Source organism: Thamnophis elegans, chromosome 2 (assembly GCF_009769535.1).
Source record: "Thamnophis elegans isolate rThaEle1 chromosome 2, rThaEle1.pri, whole genome shotgun sequence".
NCBI lineage: Eukaryota > Metazoa > Chordata > Lepidosauria > Squamata > Colubridae > Thamnophis > Thamnophis elegans.
In genome coordinates, this window is record NC_045542.1 from 124,128,860 (window position 1) to 124,148,205 (window position 19,346).

At 36.6% G+C, this 19,346-nt stretch overlaps 1 protein-coding gene across 1 annotated transcript in view; it reads right to left on the bottom strand.

Moving 5' to 3' along the window:
* Window positions 1-508: 508 nt before the first annotated feature.
* The window catches only part of GRM7 (glutamate metabotropic receptor 7), a 474,525-nt gene continuing 455,687 nt past the window's right edge, over window positions 509-19,346 (bottom strand). Inside the window, exons 9-10 of the mRNA XM_032210561.1 lie at window positions 7,878-8,124; window positions 509-579 (exon numbers count right to left, since the gene is read on the bottom strand). Of these exons, the coding sequence (XP_032066452.1) occupies window positions 509-579; window positions 7,878-8,124 (318 nt within the window). The remainder of the gene's footprint in view (window positions 580-7,877; window positions 8,125-19,346) is intronic.

A 19,346-nucleotide genomic window follows, 5' to 3' on the forward strand; every position in this document is an offset into this window, starting at 1 on the left:
CAGGTAGCATGAACTGGAGGTTGAAGTTGATTTCTTCATTAAGAGAAGAAATTTTTGCTTTCCTTTTCTTTTTATGCCCCCCTCCCAGTTATAAAGTTAACTTCTATTTCATTTCAAGAAGAGAAAAAATATTATCTTTATGGGGAGATCAATCATCATACATTCCTCAAAAACATGCTCTCAAACTATCCCATATCCAGTCCTCCAGAAGAAGTCAATCTTTGAGATTAGAAATGAAATATCAGCAATTAATGTACTCTGTGGGGCAAAAAAAAAAAGACAGATCATGGATTGTGGCTTTCCATTAGCTGGAAAACATTCTCACAAGCTTCGTATTGACTTTATAATTCATTATTTAAATTAATACAATGCAAACAACTTTAGGTTTCATTAGCAACTTACTTCAGTAAAGTTAATGCATTTTAACATTTAATGATGCATTTTTTTAAAAAAAAACAAAGCAGTAAAAGTTAATCTTTATCTTACCTTCTAAAAAAGCAGGCAAGAGCTATACTGTAGGTGGAATAGTGTACCAAGTAACAGATTTTTGAACACTTTTTCTTACAGGTGGTATGCAGTCTATAGGAAAAGTAAATATATTTGTATATATAATCCATGGATTTAAATATATCATACCATTTATTTTTATGAGCTAGTGTCACTCATAATATAAAGCTTGTAACTTGTCAAGGTGCAGTATATCGTTTATACCGTCAAGAAAGAAAGCAGTTCACAAAAAGGTTTGGGTATTTCCAAACACAAAAGAAAGCCTCCTTATATCAGAAGCATGAGTTGGGACAGTTTATACAAATTAATGATTGTGTCCAGATTCCAATCCCTTTCATCATGCTATCAGTCTTCATTGCTCTTCAAAATTTGAGGTTGGGTTGATTTTCTTATCTCTCCTGTCCCTCAAAAGATGAAGTAGGCAACAACATGCCAACAACGTCAAAAACTCATACAGATGAACAAGCAAAAGAGATAGCTCAGCATAGCAGCATTTGTACAGCAGACTGTGCAATGCATTCACCATTCACACCTCTTTAAACAGGGGTACACAACCAGAAACTTTTAAGTCCTGCCTTTAAAAAAAAAATGATTGCATTCTTACATCCTTCTAGTCTAAAAGAGAGAGAGAATCACAGGAGAGTTCAACCTTAGGTATGTATGGTACACTACTCTGGCTGAATTGTGTTTTGGCAACTCAATTAGCATGGAGAGGAAGGAGAAGACCTCCTAGCTGAATTGAAGTGAGCCTCTCTAAATGCATATTAAACAGACATCCATTTCATTTTACTACTGAAATAAAACTTGTGGTGATCAGAAAGTGACTCCTCCAGCTGATGATAAGAGTCAAGCAAGTGTTATATTTCACACTGCATTTTCTCCCAAATATTATTTACCAAGAACATCAATCATATATCACACTATATGTATATGTGAGATAGAGAGGGCTACAGGAAGGAAGAAAGAGAAAGAAGGAAAGAAAGGAAGGAAGAAAGAAAGAAAGAAAAGAAAAGAAAGAAATAAAAGAAAGAAAGAGAAAGAAAGAAAGAAAGGAAGGAAGACAGACAGACAGACAAACCTTTGGGAAATATCAATAGCTCTTGATCATTAGTTGATCAGCAGGTATCAATCCTGTGTGAACAAAGAAACTCATCTTCAAATATACTACCGCCTATCTATATTTAAACCAACATCCACTACTTTATTATTGGCACTCTTCATCTGACTGTAACCTCAACATTTAATTAAGTTATCCTTGGCAGGAGAGAATACACTGAGTCTAAACTTATTGTTTTTCCACACTGTGAGAAAAAGAGAAGGAAAGAGTGCAAGGGAAATCTGGTTGCCTGTCTTCCTCTCTTCTGCACTATGCTTCTTTCAAACAGACCTTTCTGACTACAGAGGCAGCTTCCTACTAGTCTTCTTCCTTCACTCCATGTAGCCCATTGAGGTTAAAGAACTCCTGAAAGCTGCTTGCATTTCTGAATTTCTGTCCCTTCTTCATTTCCAATCTCTGACATCAGCAGTATATCAGAAGTTCCTTGATGAACACTTCACTTTATTACATTCAAAATATGATGACTAACATGACTAGCTTTTTAAAAGGTTTAGCTGAATACATCTGAGGTATGACTCAGATCCCGTTGCAACTGGTACAGTGCAACGGGGCTGGGCGCCCACCACATGAATGTGTGCAGCGCATGCACACACATGCACAGCGCGTGCATGCATACTTACCACCTGCAACACTCCATAACGCCTCCGTGACCCTCCAGCTGCTCGGCAGAGTGTCACGCAGGCACCGTACACCGAAACTTCAAATACTGGTAAGGAGCATGGGCAGGCAGGCGGGCTCTCTGGAGTACCGTACTGGAACGGTACCTGATGCTCCTGGCAGGCACCGGTACACTCGTACCGGGGTGTACCAGTCATAACCCATCACTGGACTACCAGTAGCTTCATATTTTCCATTTTCCATTATTGAAAAAATATGAGGTAGATATCAACAGCACGTCTGCATGTCTTGACCATTAAATGAATACAGAAGGTTGAGACATTTATTTATTCATGATAGCCTTAGAATCAATCAAACTAGCTAGATAGCTATCTATCATTTTATCTTCTAAATAGGGTTATTAGGAGCATGATTTCTATATCTGTAAACCAGATCAGTTTTTCAATTTGGCTTCTTTAGTATACATATGGCTGGTTATAGAGAGTGATTAATGTCTGTTTGAGAGAGAGGGGGAGTGAAGAGACTTTATTCAGTTGCCAATGACAATTTCAGTTCAGTCTTTGCCATATAGCCATGCTGGCCACATGACCATGAAAATTGTCTTCTGATAACTCTGGAACCCTCAGCCAAGAAATGGAGATGAACACTGTGCCCTATTGTTGGACACAACTGACGGGGAAACCTTTACCTTTTTAACTATGAAGTATTTAATTTAATAAATACATATTATAACAGAAAATGCTTGATATGGAAAATAATACTAACATCCCATTGCTTAAAGCCACAAGAAACTTTGAAGCTTTTTTTTTTTTTTGGTAGATCCTGAAGCCCAAATACCTGAAACAAAAATATGTGGGTTTTTTGAAGATCTATTCAGGAAATTAAAAAAAAGAGAGAGAGGGGGGGACATAACTGGCTTTACAGATTAATTAAACTAGAGGAACTTCATTAAATAAATTGGGGAAAAAGTCTCAAACTTGGATTCTATTCATTCCATTCATTCATCACACAGCTATCTAAAAATGAATTTTTAAAAGTAATTATCCCTGACAACTACAAATCTTTCCATTTTATGGTATCAAATTAAGCATAACAAACAGATCACTAAATTAAAATAATAGCAAGTTGACTGAGATGCCTTCTATTGGAGCCAATATTGTTGTCATGACTAGAACAAACATTCAATTTATTCAAATAAAAGCACAATCAAAGATTTTGTTAAATCCTATGAGATTTTGCCTGTGAAACTATGAGAAGAATAAATTACTTCAGGGGGAAAGAAATTATATGTACAAGTTTCGTCTTCATTGCTAAGATGCTGAAGATACTGAAAAAGGAAGGAATTAAAATACAACAAAAGCAGACAGACTTACAGTCAAACATATAAGAGCAAAGCAAAGCTTTTCAATGAAAAAAAGCATACATGCATCAGATGCAAATTGTGATTATGATTAGTAGGTTGGCAGGCATTGGACAGCTGACTTTTAAGGCTTTTCAAAGATCCTTCAAAATCCCATACTAGGGATCCCCATTTTTGTGGGGAAGAAGTAAAAAAAGGTCCAATTGGAAGTCTAAGATCATTTCACGGAGGTCTCACACATTGGCTCTTTACCTAACTCACAAAATACCCTCAATAGCATCCATATCACCTTCTTTTTTCTAACCAGGTAAGAAGAAGAGTAGACTGCAGACCCATTTTATTTTGCAAGATCACTTATTCCTTATGTGTAAAATGTAAGGACCATCTTGGAAATAAAGATGATTCTGAAGCCGAACATTTTGTTTTGTGGTATATTGGCTTCCTCTTTAAAATATTTAAAATATACATATATTTTCCATTTAAAAATTCAAGCAAACATTTGTTTGATAGGTAAAAGTGGGAGAGGGTGTGTTCACAGGGAAATGAGTGCTTGTGAACACCACACTAGGAACTCCAGACCTATATTTTTGTGTAGAAATACAAAAGTTCAATTCATACCTGATAATCAAAACAGAGAAACCTATAGTCCATGAAACAATGTTGGAGTATAAGTTTCACTTTCCTTGTCTACCAATCATGGTTATATAAGATGGTAGGATATTGCCAATATCCAGCAACAACTAAATGGCTGAAAGTACCCCACTTCTGCCACAAAGGAAAACTCTCATAGCATAAGATGAAGATAATATCACTCTCCATTGAAATTCATTCTCTATTGTAAAACATTCAGCACAATATTTTATTTAGTTTACCACTGTTGTAAATGTTTAGGAGAGTGGCTAATCTTCACCAATACCTCCTTAAGTATCAACTTGGTTGCATCACAGAGAACAAACTTACTCAATGTTCAGAAGAGGTACCATAAAGATTGGAGCATTTACAAAACCCCTTACCAGATGGACTGAAATATTGGGTCTTTTTTCTTCTACCAAACAATTTAAAATTGAACCCATTGGCCCTTTCTGGCAATACCAATGTTATACATTTCAGAAAATGGGGCCAATAATGCCCTGCAAGATGACTCCATGATGACATACCATCATTATTAGGACATTGTGTGGATGAGAAAAAGATGGCTGGCCATTCCTTTATAAAGCACAGAATAAATGGCCTGTAAGAACTCTGATGAGCCACAATCTCACTTTTAAACTGGACAAAGGAGAGCGGAGAAAGCCCTTTGAACATCTGATAATCCAATTTGTAACTACAAATAGCACAAGAAAATAATTTCTCTTTCTCCACTCAATGAAAGTTCCTGAATTTGCCTCTCCCACCATACGTATATTTATCTTCTCCTTCTGTTTATTGCCAGTTTAATGGAGAATAACTGAGATAACAATATTGTAGTTTAAAAAACAATGACTGCTAGAATAAACAAGTGCTGAGACCATGAACAGGAAAAATGTCTGAAGACGGAGTAATAAAAAAATCCTGATGATCTTGCATATATTTGATTGAAATGTCAGATGCCCTATTAATGATGCTTCATCTGCAGCCTATGATTCATTAACGCATGCTGTGATAGCCTTTTTTCTGAATGCAATGGGGCAATAATCTGCATACAATAGCAATGATTTCCCCCCCCAAAGCTTTTCATTAAGGAAAAAGGAGAGAAAGTCAATAGCTAACTTTTTTAAAAAAACTTTTGGAACAAGAAATATCTTGGTGTTTGGAGGTACACAAATCTGTAGCATTCATTTAGGGAAAATAACATGATTGTATAATTTAAAAAAGAAGGAACACATTGTTAAGCACGATCATCCCACAGAACATCTGACAGCAAATCCTATACGAATACTAAACATGGCTCTCGCAGAACAGTTAGTATCTAAATTAAGGATAAGAGTTCTCAGTCACTGCTTAGGAGGTGTTGAAATGACTTGGGGTTATGCCAGAAACTGTCCTTGGTACTCTCCATCTCAGGACATTCTCTGAAGGTTCAACAAGCTGATGTTGTTGATTCAAATTTTTCAACACTCAAACAGTTTTCTGATTTAACCACTCAATCAGGACATCAGCCCAGCTTTCTCCAACCTGACATTCTTTAGCAACTTCCATGATCCACAGCCAATGTGGTGGATGAGTGGCAATTCTGGAAATGCTATTCCCAACTCATACAGAGTGTCTCAGGTTAGGATAATCTAGATTAGCTCTTGTTTCACAAAGAATCTTCACAAAGGGGAGAAGACCATACATGGAACATTACAAGTCTGCTGATTGTACCCAATCTAATCTAATTGGTTTAATTTTAATTTTACTTTTCCTCCTCCCCATCAAATATCAGTTTCACAGGATTCGAGAGGTGTTTTGACTCAACAAAAATATTTAAAAAGTCAAAAATTAAAGAATTTTAAGTAACTGGTGGCATTTGTATCTAAACATGAGGTCACGCTGCTGTCTGACATTTGATCATTTCTTTTAAAATCACGGTTACAATGGCTTTTTGATCTTCTTAGGCCAGAGGACAGCCCGGGGGGAGGCTCAACTAACCACATCTTAAAGGTATAATATCCAAAGAATATTTAAAGTTGTTCTGTTAAGGAGTATCACAGGCAAATTGTGCCCACAGTCTAGAGTTCGATCCTGACAGGGCTCAAGGTTGACGCAGCCTTCCATCCTTCCAAGGTCAGTAAAATGAGGACCCAATTGTTGGGGAAAATATGCAAATAATGCTTACATTTAAAAACTGCCCAGAGAGTGCAATGGGGTGGTATATAACTCTAAATGCTATTTGGTATTCTTAGAACTGGAAGTTATTTTATGGCATTTTGCCAGTTGTTGATAAATTTGAGAAAGCCACTCAAAGAACTTTTCCAATGAGGACAATCATGTATTAAAATCCCTTTGTCCTTTACATATTTTGTATCTAATTTTCCTTTATGTATTGTATTCAAGTTAACCAGAATCCTCTGCCTATGATTAGAACTGTCATTTAAAATGGTTAAAACCATAAATCTGTCTTTTAATTGAATTATTTAAATAAATATTAATATTACCAAATATTCTCTCTAACTATAATAGTTCTTTTATGTTATGGAAATGAATTGGCAAACAATATTCTGTTGGTATTAATAAAATAGGGTTTTTTTGGGGGGGGGTGTTGGAAAACCATGACACTCGTTATTTAAGCCAAATGTCTTTTTTGGGGGGAGGTGATCAAAAATAAATTGTAACTATAGCCTTGGAAACTATTTAGAAATCAGAAAAACCCTGAAGCACTGCTCCTGATGAATGTTCATCAAATAATAATACTCACAATGGAGATGGAGCTTAACAAGGATATTTGCATGGTAAATGCTTCAAATTCCTAAACATCTGAACAGTGTTCACACTGAATTGAAACATCACAATCCATATAAACACCACAACCACTACCATCCTATTTTAACTAGGCATGGTTGTTTTGTGTTCTCTGCCGTTGAAGGACATCTACCACCGTTTCATATTGGAACATGAAACAGCAACCAACTTAGGATATTAATTAACACGAGACTTTTTTAAAATTTAGTTTTTCCTTCACATTTAAAGCAGATAGCTCCAATATTGCGTTGTTGTTGCTGTTGTTGTTACTGCATTTTAAGACATTTCCTTTAAAGCTGTAGCGAAAACCTCAGACCAGACGGCATCCTCTGTATTGTTGGGCTTCAATTCCTGTCACCCTCAAAAGAATATGGCCAGTGGTCATAATGATGCCATGAGGAGTGAAGGCATATATTGCATATACTTTTTGGTATGAGTAAGCTACATAAAATAGGCAAAAAAAGGATACCCTCACCTATTTCTTGCCTCTCTGTTTAACAGCATCAGAAATAGATGGCCTGAATAAGTATTCTGTCTGAGATCAATTATCAAAGAACACCACATGCTCAAAAGGCTACCCCCTAAAAGGAAAGGAGAGATGTCTAGAAGAATTGCCTGTGGTATTCTAAAGCAACCCAGGGAGTTATTCTCAGCAGGGAGAATCAAAAAGCTCTGGGCAAAAGACTAACATTATAAAAGCAGCATCTCATCGGAATAGAACAGCTTCAGATAGACTTCTGTATAATCTTCATGATAAGGACAAAGTAGGGATGCGTTCTCAAAGATAAGATTCCTCTCAACCCAGTCTCTACAACACTCTGGCAAAAAAAAAGCAACAAGTTTCAAACTACTTACTGTTTGGATCTACATTTTCACAAAGTTCTGTTTTTGCTTCCCCGTTGGGCCTGTCGCTAGTTTTGTGTGATAATCGTGACGACATGGTGGCTGCTGTCACTACTGCTTTGAAGCTGCGTTTCCGCTTTTGGACATTTAGTTCAGGATGGAAGATGATGATGTAAACTTTCGGCATGTAAAGCATCCCCAGAGCCACTGAAGCACTTAAGTTCATAGATATTGTAAGGGTGGTGGTTTGTACATAGACCTAGGAAACAGAATAGGAAAGGACACCATTGAAAAACAAGGAGCGGGTGAGTGCAATAACTTCAATAATTTTGTTCTACATAGCATCCCTTCACATTTTAAAAGCCCTAACATAATTCCTTTCTATCTACTGCCAAGTTTAAATTTTCTCAATTTTCTATTTCTCACTGTAAAATTTAGTTTCTTGTCCTCTGATCATCCTCATTGCCCTTCTCTGAACCTATTCTAGTCTCTCTGAGTTTTTCTTTAACTGTAATGTCCCAGATGGACACTATAGTGAGTGCTGCAGAATTTAGTGCACCTATTACTTTTCATAATTTGGAAATTATCCTATGATTGATGCAATCTAAAATTGTTTTTCCATTTTTAGCAGCTATGTCACATTAACTTCCAAGAGTCTTTTTACATCTTTTGCCAAACCATATATGTGTATTCTGCACCAATGTATTTGATTTCTTCAACTTCAATGAATAATGTTATGTTTGTTTCATCCTTTTATATTCAGTCCAAATTTGTGAAAGCAATTTTTAGATTTGTTTTTATCTTTCACCATCCCACTCGATTTTGAGCCATCTACAATCTCATCAGCACCGTTCATTTTTTGGTCCAGGTTATTACAGTAAATATTTCAGATTCGCAGTTTTAGGACAAAATCTGACGGAATTAACTCAATACCTCCCTGGATTTGATGAGAAAGCATTGATCAATAACTCTTTAAATACAATTTCCAAGCCAACAGTGGATTCACTTAACAGACATGGTATCCTCCTATTTTAAGGTGATTTCTAAACACACAATTTGCCTTTTTACAACAGTTAATCTCTGGTTTGACATTTGTTTGCCGTAATTTCTTGTGTGTTTTTAATTTAATATATACATGATTTTCTGCAGGAAATCATGTTAAGCAATGTAAGCAATTTAAGAGAAAGGAATATTAAACAACATGAAAAGATTCTTTTTACATCTTTTGCTAAACCATATTATGTGTATTCTGCATCAATGTATTTGATTTCTTTAACTTCAATGAATAATGTTATGTTTATTTCATCCTTTTATTTTCAGTCTAAATTTGCTAAAGTAATGTTTAGATTTGTTTTTATCTTTCCCACTGATTTTGAGCCACCTATAATCTCATCAGCACCGTTCATCTTTTTGTCCAAGTTATTACAGTAAATATTTCAGATTCACAGATTTAGGACCAAATCTGATATAATTAACTCAATACCTCCCAAATTTCATGAGAAAATTGATTTTTCCAAAAGGATGTTCCAGGATTTCAAAACTCTAACCCCTACTCCTCTCAATAACACCTCTTCTCCACATTGAATCTGTCCAATGCATTATTTTGACTGCAGCCAAAATAATGAGTCTTCATTCTTGACAAATCAAGGAAAGCAAGGTGAAAAACCTACAATTCTTTGCCAGGCACTCCTTAAAGCCGTCTTATTATGGTTTTGGATCTCCTTCTAACCATAATTCCACATTTCAATGTCATAAAGGAAGAAAATTAGAAGCCCGAGTCACCCTACTTAGAGATGATAAACCCATATTAGAATAAGCACTAAACTAAGTTACCCCAGATAATATTTTTAATCTGAATTCTCCAATCTCTCTCACTCCCCAAAAATGAAAGACCAAATAACAACGATCATCTTGGCCTTGTCTATGGGAATGAAATATTATATACATTTCTCGCTACCATATCTTAAGAAGGAATTATTGAATTGGAGAGGGTTCAAACAAGAGTAATTAGGAGCATTTAGGGTTGGGGCTATCAAAACAGTCAAGATGGTGGCCAGAAGCCCAGAATTTAAGCTGCCTTTTTTTACATGATTAAAGTGCAAAAGCAGCTGTCCTAAATGAAAGATTACAGCAAGTCATTGCTCAGTTTGCAGTGAAGGAGGCATGGCAAGGTTCTATTAACAAAATCACAAAAGGCACAAATAATATGGATAAAGAGATTTTTATCCTCTTTCATATTATTAGAATTATTTACATGAAGGGGAAAAAATCCTTACTTTTTAAGTAAGTTAAACTCAGGGGTGGGATTCTACTGGTTTAACAACCAGTTCACTGAGTGTGCGTTCGCAGTTCAGCTGAGGCACGGGAATCCATTCTGCCACGTGACTCAACTGAGAAGATAAAGGTAGGTAAAGCGCAGGGGCAGGTGGGTGGGCCCACTTGATTGTGGGAGCGAACCGGTTCGCTCCCAGCTGATTCTCGTAGCTACTGGTTCACCCAAACTGGTCCAAACCAACAGGAACTGCTCCCTGGTTAAACTATGAAATTGGCTACCTAATATAGCCCCTCAAATGAGAATCCAACTGAATAAAAGAACTGGGCTGCTTCATGGAAGATGAAACTATCAATAGTTACTACTACAGAGGACTATTTATCACTCCCTGAATGATAGGTGGCATGTTTTAAAGTGGGAAGAAGCTGCATCTTCCAGTCCAGATGTAATGGAATATGTGGATGATTTTGGGGCACAAGAGGAAAATACAGGAGCCCCCAGTGATTTAACGGTCAAAGAAAGAAACTTAGGAAGTATCCATCTTAATAGATCAAGCAGTTAAAAGTAGCGGTGGGAAATTTGTATTTTCAGACTTGCAAGATTCTATTAATGTAGCTGGCATCAGGCTAGCAAACTTCTCAAATGCATTTAGTTGGTCATTGCATAACTCAAGGGATAGACTAAATGGGACTCTTGTCATCTCCATCAAGGTTAATTTTATTCTTATTTTATGCATAGCTGAAGGACAATAGGAATTCGTTCTTTCAATATGACAATGGTCATAGTGTAGGTCTGTGGGTGCTACTAGATGGCTCCAAAATTTCCTTCCTACAGTGTTCTGCATTCAGAGAGCTTGTGATAGAATAGCGCTTTACAAAATGGCTATGGGAAATTGAAGCAGCACATGGAAAAAACAGTACTTTTTAAAAAAAAAATGTCAAAACCACATGCATTATAATTCTTCCCAGGTATAGAAATGTGAGTCAAGAATAAATTCCAGCTCTTTTCATGTCATTCATTCTTTTCCTTTCATTTCTAAAAAAGAATGAACATTCTAAGGGACCAAACCAGTCAAGCACTAAAGCATGATTTTAGCTTCCATCAAGTCAAATAAATCCTATTCTAAATCTTCTTGTATGCTAAGAATTAAGTGCCTGAATGGGTCACCTACCTGTACAAGCATATAGAACTAAGGATGAAAAATTAGTAAATCATGTTACAGATCACAGGGGCTTTATGATATTTTGCAAGCTTCATCAAATTGTTTAATAGTTTAATCAACTAATGCTTTAATTGCAGATTAAATTTTGTCCCCCATTTATTCTTTCATCTGGTTTATAGAAGTATGTTAATTCATTCTTGCATGTTCCAAATATAAATGAACACGAAACTCAGACATAGCGGTCCTTGAAATTTGAAGAGAAAGCTAGCAACTATTTTGCATTTTAGGACAGCTCTGTTCAAATATTACCTCAAATTATACACTAACATAAAAAGAATAAATTCCCATGAGCTGTAAGCTTGTAATTTTACTCCCCCCTTTCACTGGAACAGCTACAGTAAGATGGAAATAGCCTCCATACTCATTTTAAGATGATTTCAGTGCCTGAGATGGAAATTAATATTAAAGAAGAGTCAATAGCCAAAGTAGTACATGACAAGAAAATTGTAAGAATATGATTGTAATTTTTAGACTTTGGGATGACATGAAAAGATCCCTCAATCCAGGAGTATGATGGTAGTTAGTGGAAAAGAACCTTGAAATTCATGAATAGGTTTCCCTCAAGGGAATTACTAATAGCACCAGCACTTTTATAAAAGGGTCCATTGTTTGACTAACACACCCACTGTTGGAACAGAAACTATGAGAAGTCCCTGTTGGTATGAACCCAAGAAAATTTGAAATGGTCAAGTGCAATAAATTCTTCAGGCTGCTTCAGGAATTTATGAATGTAGGTAGATTGGAATGATCTACTTCATATCTGATCAATATATGATATTCAGGACATGAGATCACAGAAAGGAATGGAGTGGCAATGATACTCAAAGAGACATTGTTATAAATGTGCTAATTTGTAACTAAATAAATGACAGGACCATATCAGAGTGAATGGTTCTCCAATGAACATCAAATGTTATACAAGGTATGGTTCTATAACAGACAAAATCCTGCAAAAGCAGTGAGGAATTCGATGGCTAATTTCAAAAGGGAAATGAAATGGCTAGCAAAAACATAATCTTTCTAATTAGCACCACAGTGCAAAATATTCTGTAAGCTGCCATGGGTGAATAGGTGGCAATATAAATTCAAGAAATAAATACATTAAAGTTGAAGAAAGGGAGCAACCTAACATTAAAGAAAGATTTGGATTGAATAAAAACAATAATGTCAAGTACACATTGATGGACTTTTAAGAGACATCTTTGTCCATTGCCAGCATGTGGTTTAAATAACAAACCATCTACTCAGAAACTCAGCATCTTTAGAAGTACAGCATTGCAATAAAATCATAGGATACAAAATGAAAAGGTTCAGTGTAATCAGTCAGATGACTTCTACATGCAGATTGTTGTCAAATGTACCAAATAGGTATGTCCGCAAGATTTGGTCTGGTTCACTATTGGCCTCATGAAAAGGTTTTTTTTTTTACCTTTGGTTTTATTGATTTGTTTGAGTTGACTAGGATCATTATCTGAGATAGGTGATCATATAACTTCTATTAATCAATAAATAAATCACATGCAGTCAAAATATATCAGTTCTATAAGAAATGGAGTGGATACGCTTATCTTAGGTAATAAAATACCCCGGGATTTATGGAAAGAGATAAGGAATTCTCTTAAAGCTGAACTGGAGAGCAATGCAAGTAGATTTCAAGTGCAAGTAAAAATGGATAATGAAAGTTTAGGTCTAACCAAACCATATTATAAGAAAGACATGACTGGAAAGTATGGTATCAAAATTTGAGATATGTGGATGGCACCCTTTTGTTATTCAAATTCAAAGATGGAAAATACCTTATTATAAAAATAAAACTGGAACACTTATCAACATACCAATTATACTATTCCCTTTCAGGTAAACAAAATTACACAAAATGTAGAAAGTGGGGAAAATAACCATGTTTGGCAAAATTGAGGTGCCTAGAAGATGGGAAAGATAATGGATAGATTGGATTTTTGACAATGAGATCATTTTCAGAATACTATAGAAATTGCTGCAGTACAGATTAGCAATTGAGGGCAGGTCAAAATTGTAGGTGTTTTTCCATAACAACACTAGGGACAGAGATAATCCTAACCCTAACAAACTCTGAGTCAATGAGGAACAAAAAAAGATAATTGTTGAAGTCCAGTCAGCTTAGTAGTAGAATAGTTATTTAATGTGGGTCTCTTTACCTCCTTATTCAATGCTTTTCCCCTACTATGCAATGCCTTAGAATCAGGAAGGTTTGCCTTCACACACCCAGGGCTCAAGTCATTCAGTACATAATCAGGAAAAGAAAGTTGAGAACTTTAAGGCTACCAAAATAGGCTATTAATTGGTATAGAGAAGTGGTCCCCAACTTGGTGCCCCATCAGTGTTTGTGTGTGTATCTGTGGCAGGCATGCCCACATGTGCACAGCTCCATTTGTACAAGTGGAGGGAACATGAACCCACTGCTCCCATGAATGGAGCATCATGCATGAGCACAAGTGCTGTCTGCTCACATGAATGGAGCTTCATGCATGCTTGCTTGCCCACTGATTGTGCAGCCCAATTTCCAAGAGGCTGTGGTCTGATAGTGGGCTGGGGGTTGTAGAGGAATGCTTTGCGGATGATGTGGCAGCTTCTTAGCTTAAATCTCCAGAATCAGTGGGAGACTATTAGAATCTGCCCCAGGAGCATATCCTCATCCCTGCCACTTCCATTGGACTGAAGATTGAATTTTTATTGATTGCTTTTCTTCACACATACAAACACTGGGGATGTCTCTGGTATGTCATATCCTATTCAGATACTCGCACTGTTTCAATATAAACATTTCTATGCAGAAGGGATTTTAGAGTGGTAAATAATATTCCAAGGTCACATTCTACAATTGTCTCCATTAAAGAACTTTTTGTACTAGCACTTTGCAAATATAAAGGAATGCTTACTTTTTGTTCTTAATGATTTCTATCAATTAAGGTGTTTTGATAGAAGTTAACAACAGAAACAGCTGCCTATTTATGGGCTCTACTAAAACATTGGATTTTTTTTATTTATTTGCTTATTATTTAACACCTCAGGTATCCTGCTTTTAAAAACCTAATTCTTACAAAATTTATTGCCATAAAGGAGTACTGATCAAGCAGTAATAAAATACAGTTCATTAGGATACAGCCCCTGGTTGAGCAAGATTGGCCTAACGACTGAACAACCAAATACAATTTCTGAAATCACCATAATGTGTCTTCAGTCAATCAATCAGAATAGAATTGGAAGGGACCTAGGAGGTCTTCTAGTCTAATCCTCTGTTCAATCAGGAGACTCTATATCATTTCAGACAAGTGGCTATCCATTCTTTTCTTAAAAACACCCAGTGATGGAGCACACACAGTGGTGGGTTTCAAAATTTTTTAGAACCTCTTCTGTAGGTGTGGTCTGCTTGGTGGGAGTGGCTTGCAGGCCATGTGACCGGGTGGGAGTGGCTTGGCAGTCATGTGACTGGGTGGGCATAGCCAACTTGTAAAATGTGGTAAAAATCATTTAACAACACTCTTGCTTAGCAATCAAAATGTTGGCTCAGAAACTCTGGCATTTGAAGCACGCAAGTCTTAAAGCTGTCGAGTTACAAGACCCTTGCACCCCTAACCCTTCAGAAAAAAAAACCCAGGGGTGTTCAAACTTGACAGCTTTAAGACTTGTGGACTTCAACTCCCAGAATTCCTCCTCCAGTCATGTTGACTCAGGAACTCTGGCATTGAAGTGTGAAAGTCTTAAAGCTGTCAAGTTGCACCCCTAACCCTTCAGAAAAAAAAACCCAGGGGTGTTCAAACTTGACAGCTTTAAGACTTGTGGACTTCAACTCCCAGAATTCCTCCTCTCGCTCTTCATCTTGATGATGTGCGGACGGGTGGGGGGAGGGAGCTGGAACCGGTTCTAAACAGCACTGTAGATTTGTGGAACCTCTTCTATAGAAGAGGTTAGAACTGGCAGGAACCCACCCCTGAGCACACACTATTTCTGGAGGCAAGCTGTTCCACTGGTTAATTGTTCTCACTGTTAGGAAGTTTCTCCTTAATCCCAGGTTGCTTCTTTCCTTGATTAGTTTCATCCATTTTTTTCTTGGCTTGCTTTCTGGTGCTTTTGGAAAATAGGTTGACTTCCACTTCTTTGTGGCAACCCCTCAAATATTGTAAACTGCTATGATATCACCTCTAGTCCTTCTTTTCTCTAGACTAGCCATATCTAATTCTTGCAACCGTTCTTCATAGTTCTTGTCTCCAGGCATTTAATCATCTTAATTGCTCTTCTTTGCAGTTTTTCCAAAGTGTCAACATATTTTTACAATGTGGTGACCAAAATTGGATGCAGTATTCCAGATGTGGTTTTACTAAGGATTTATAAAGTGGTAATAATACTTCAAATAATTTTGATTCTATGCCTCTGTTTATACAACTAAGGATTGTATTAGCTTTTTTGTCTGCTGCTACTGCTCATCACTGACTCATGTTTAAGTGATCGTTCACTAGGACTCCAAGGTCCCTCTCATAGTTACTGTTTTTGAGCCAGGTTTTGCCTAATCTGTACTTGTAGCTTTGATTTTTCCTTCCTAGGGATAAAACCTTAAATTTCATGTTATTGGATATGGCCCATTGTTCAAATCTGTCAAGATCTTTTTGGATCCTGAACTTGTCTTCTGGGGTGATGGATATTCCAGCCAGCTTAGTGTCATCTGCAAATTTGATGAGTTCCCCTTCTATTCCCCCATCTAAGACATGTATGAAGATATTGAAGAATACTGGGCCTATGATGGAATCTTGTGGTACCCATTGCTTATTCCCTCCATGTAGATATAGTATCATTAAGGACTATTTGTTGAGTATAGTTTGTGAGCCAGTTACAAATCCATCTGGTGATGATGCTGTATGTCCCACATTTTACCCAAAAATAGATTGTGATCTACTTTGTCAAATGCCTTGCTAAAGTCTAAGTATTCTATGTCCACAGCATTTTCCTTATCTACTTATTTAGTTACTTTTGAAAGAATAAATTAATAAATTGGTTTAGCATATCTTTTTTAACAAACCCAAGCTGGTTTCTAGTTATAACTTTCTTTGTTTCTAGATGTTCACAGATCTGTTTTTTTAATAATAGTTATTATTATTTTCTCCAGTATCTTTCCAGGTATTGATGTCAGACTAAACCAGTAGTTTCCTGGTTTTCTTTTCTTTTCTTTCTTTTTTTTTTTTTTGAAGATGGGAACCACATCAGCTCTTTTCCAATCCTCTGGTAGTTCCCCGGTGCTCCAAGATATGGGACAATGGTTCTGAGATAGCATCTGCCAGTTCCTTCAGAATTCTGTGATGTAATCCATCAGGTCCCAGTGATTTATATTCATCAAGATCATATTTCCATTATTTGCATCTAACTCTAGTTTGTTTGTTGTGATGTTAACTCTTAGACTGCATAATCCTCATATATAGAGAGCTTTAAATATAGGACTGCCTCTGAATAAGAGATGCACAGAGAACTCTATATTCAATAGATGGATTTCAGAATTAATGGAATTAATTCCATTTTCCCGGCTCCATTTTTCATCTATGCTGTATAGATGAAAGCTTCATAGTTCTTATTATTATCTTTAGTAAGTAGAGATATTTTATCTATACTTCCATCTTTATAAATTACTTTTGGAAACATATATTAAACATAGATGAAGCAAAACTCTGTAGGAATATATAAATAATATCTCTCTTGTGCCACCTTTCTCTCCCTCTCTCTCTCTCTGTCTCTCTTTTTCTTTATGGGTGTTTTATTTTTTTCCTTAATTACACTATTTCTAAGGCTTTTGTAACTACTTTTGTTCTGGAATTTCCTGGCTTATATTTTCAAAAGTGCAATGCAGCTTTCAAAACAGAGATGGTAAATGAGCACTCTTATCTACCTACACTGTTGCATTCTGCAGCAGTTACAGCGTCTGAGTACATTCTAGGGCAGCCCCACATAGGAAACTTTGCAGTAATCCAAATGAAGAAGACCAAGGTAGAATTGTGCTGCCCCACTCACTCACACATACATGGCAGTATGGTTTGTGGAGAGTGTTATTGAGGTTCCCCAACAGTTCTCTTCATCCAGCTTTAGAACTGTTCCAAACAAAGCCAGTCACAAGCAAGCCCAGATTAATCCCCCAGGCAATGGCCAATTAGTCCTTAAAATAAATAGCAAGCTGCTCAAACCAGTAAATCAAATAAATGAATATAAAGCCCCCAGGCAAAACCCAAAAGCACATCCACATTAGCTCACTGGTTATAGAAGTTCAAAGTCTCAAAAATCAAGCAGAAAACATGAACAAACACATGGCCACTACCTGCTCATGATGTTCCCAGAAACAACTCTCTCTGCCTGCCATGCTAAATAGATTCTCAATAAAGAGGAGTGGGACTTTCTCCCAAGCAATCTGGCAGATCTTCGTTTCTCTGCTCTGCGTGCTCTGAGATCCTCCATGGAAGGCAGCTCCTTCCTCTCCTTTTCATTGTACTGCAAGCTGTCCCCAGCTGAAGCCTGTAATTCTCTTTCTGCTGGCCATTTAGGGTCAGTAATTCACTCCGTTCCTGATGTGCCAGGAGTGAGCTCATACTTCCTGGAGCTGGCTTCCGAAGAAGAGTTGGACGAATCGTCCAAGGGACACAACAAGTGACTGAGCAGGACCTCATGATCCATTAATAGGTTTGATTTATAGATCTTCAGAAGTTTTCTTTCATTTGCAATTCTTTTATGGTTTTCTACCATTTTTACAATTCTTGCCATAATGGGAGATAGGAGAAAAAAACCCTTCACAAATAAACATTATAAAAGCTTCCTATGCTGTTTGGCTGAAGCTGTTTTTTTATTCAGAGGCAATAAGCAGTCCAGTATGGATAATCAAGGCTTTACTCCAAGACAGTATGAGAAACAAAGAAGAAACAATAAAATACAGCTTACAAAAATACATCACCAAGCCTAAAGAAACAATGACATCTTACTAACATCTCCCATCCAAAATAAAAACCCAAGCAATGATGGATCCCTTTTCCAAGCCAGCAGATGTGTGTTAGTTCTGCTCTGAGATTTGTTTTGTAGGGATTTCTGACTGGTTTATATAGATCACAGTCAATAATGAATCCACCTGTACATGACTGATCATTTTTGCCAAGGACAAGGAGGACTGGTATATCCCATAAACATGTCCATCTGCTCATCTCATTTCATCTCATCACCTCATCTCATTTCATTCTTGACAATGTTCATCTACCTATGCCCAGGGAAAGGTTATGCCAGGGGCAAGAAGTATTTGTTTATTTCAAAGATGCTTTTTTAAGAGGCAGTTGGACTTCTTTCATTTTTCCTTGAAGACATTTTGCTTCTCATCCAAGAGGTTTCTTCAGGTCTGACATTCTTGGATGAGAACCAAAGCATCTTCAAGCAGAAACAAAGAAAGACCAGTTGCTTCTTGAAAAACCACCTTTGGGACAACCATGACTTGGATGACTGAGAATCTCTATAGACATCTTTATATCAGAGAGTTATAGCCAAGAACAGAGAAGATCATACCATTCTACCAAGATTTCTCATGCCAAAAATGAACAGACCAGATAAACATAGTAGCTGCTCGAGGTTAACTGATATAGTGTGCTAAATACTCAAATATATTTCACTGTGTAGTTTTTTATATGGAAATGCAAAATTATATCAATGTAAGGAGAAGAGGAGCACAATGGAAGTGTCCATTTCCTCTGCCAGTTTTCCAGAAATGCCACCATTACAGCATTTCTCAATATATTTTAGTTGAGTACCACTAGGAGCCATACGTCTGGAAGCAGTCCTACAGATCATCTACCTACATAACTTTTAATTAAAAACACTGAACTACAGAAAAAAAGTTTTTTTTAAGTTTTTTTTTTAGGATATTTCTTTTTTTAAAAAAATTCTGGGACTAATTAGATAATACAAAGATTTCGTGCATAATTTATTTATTTTTTTA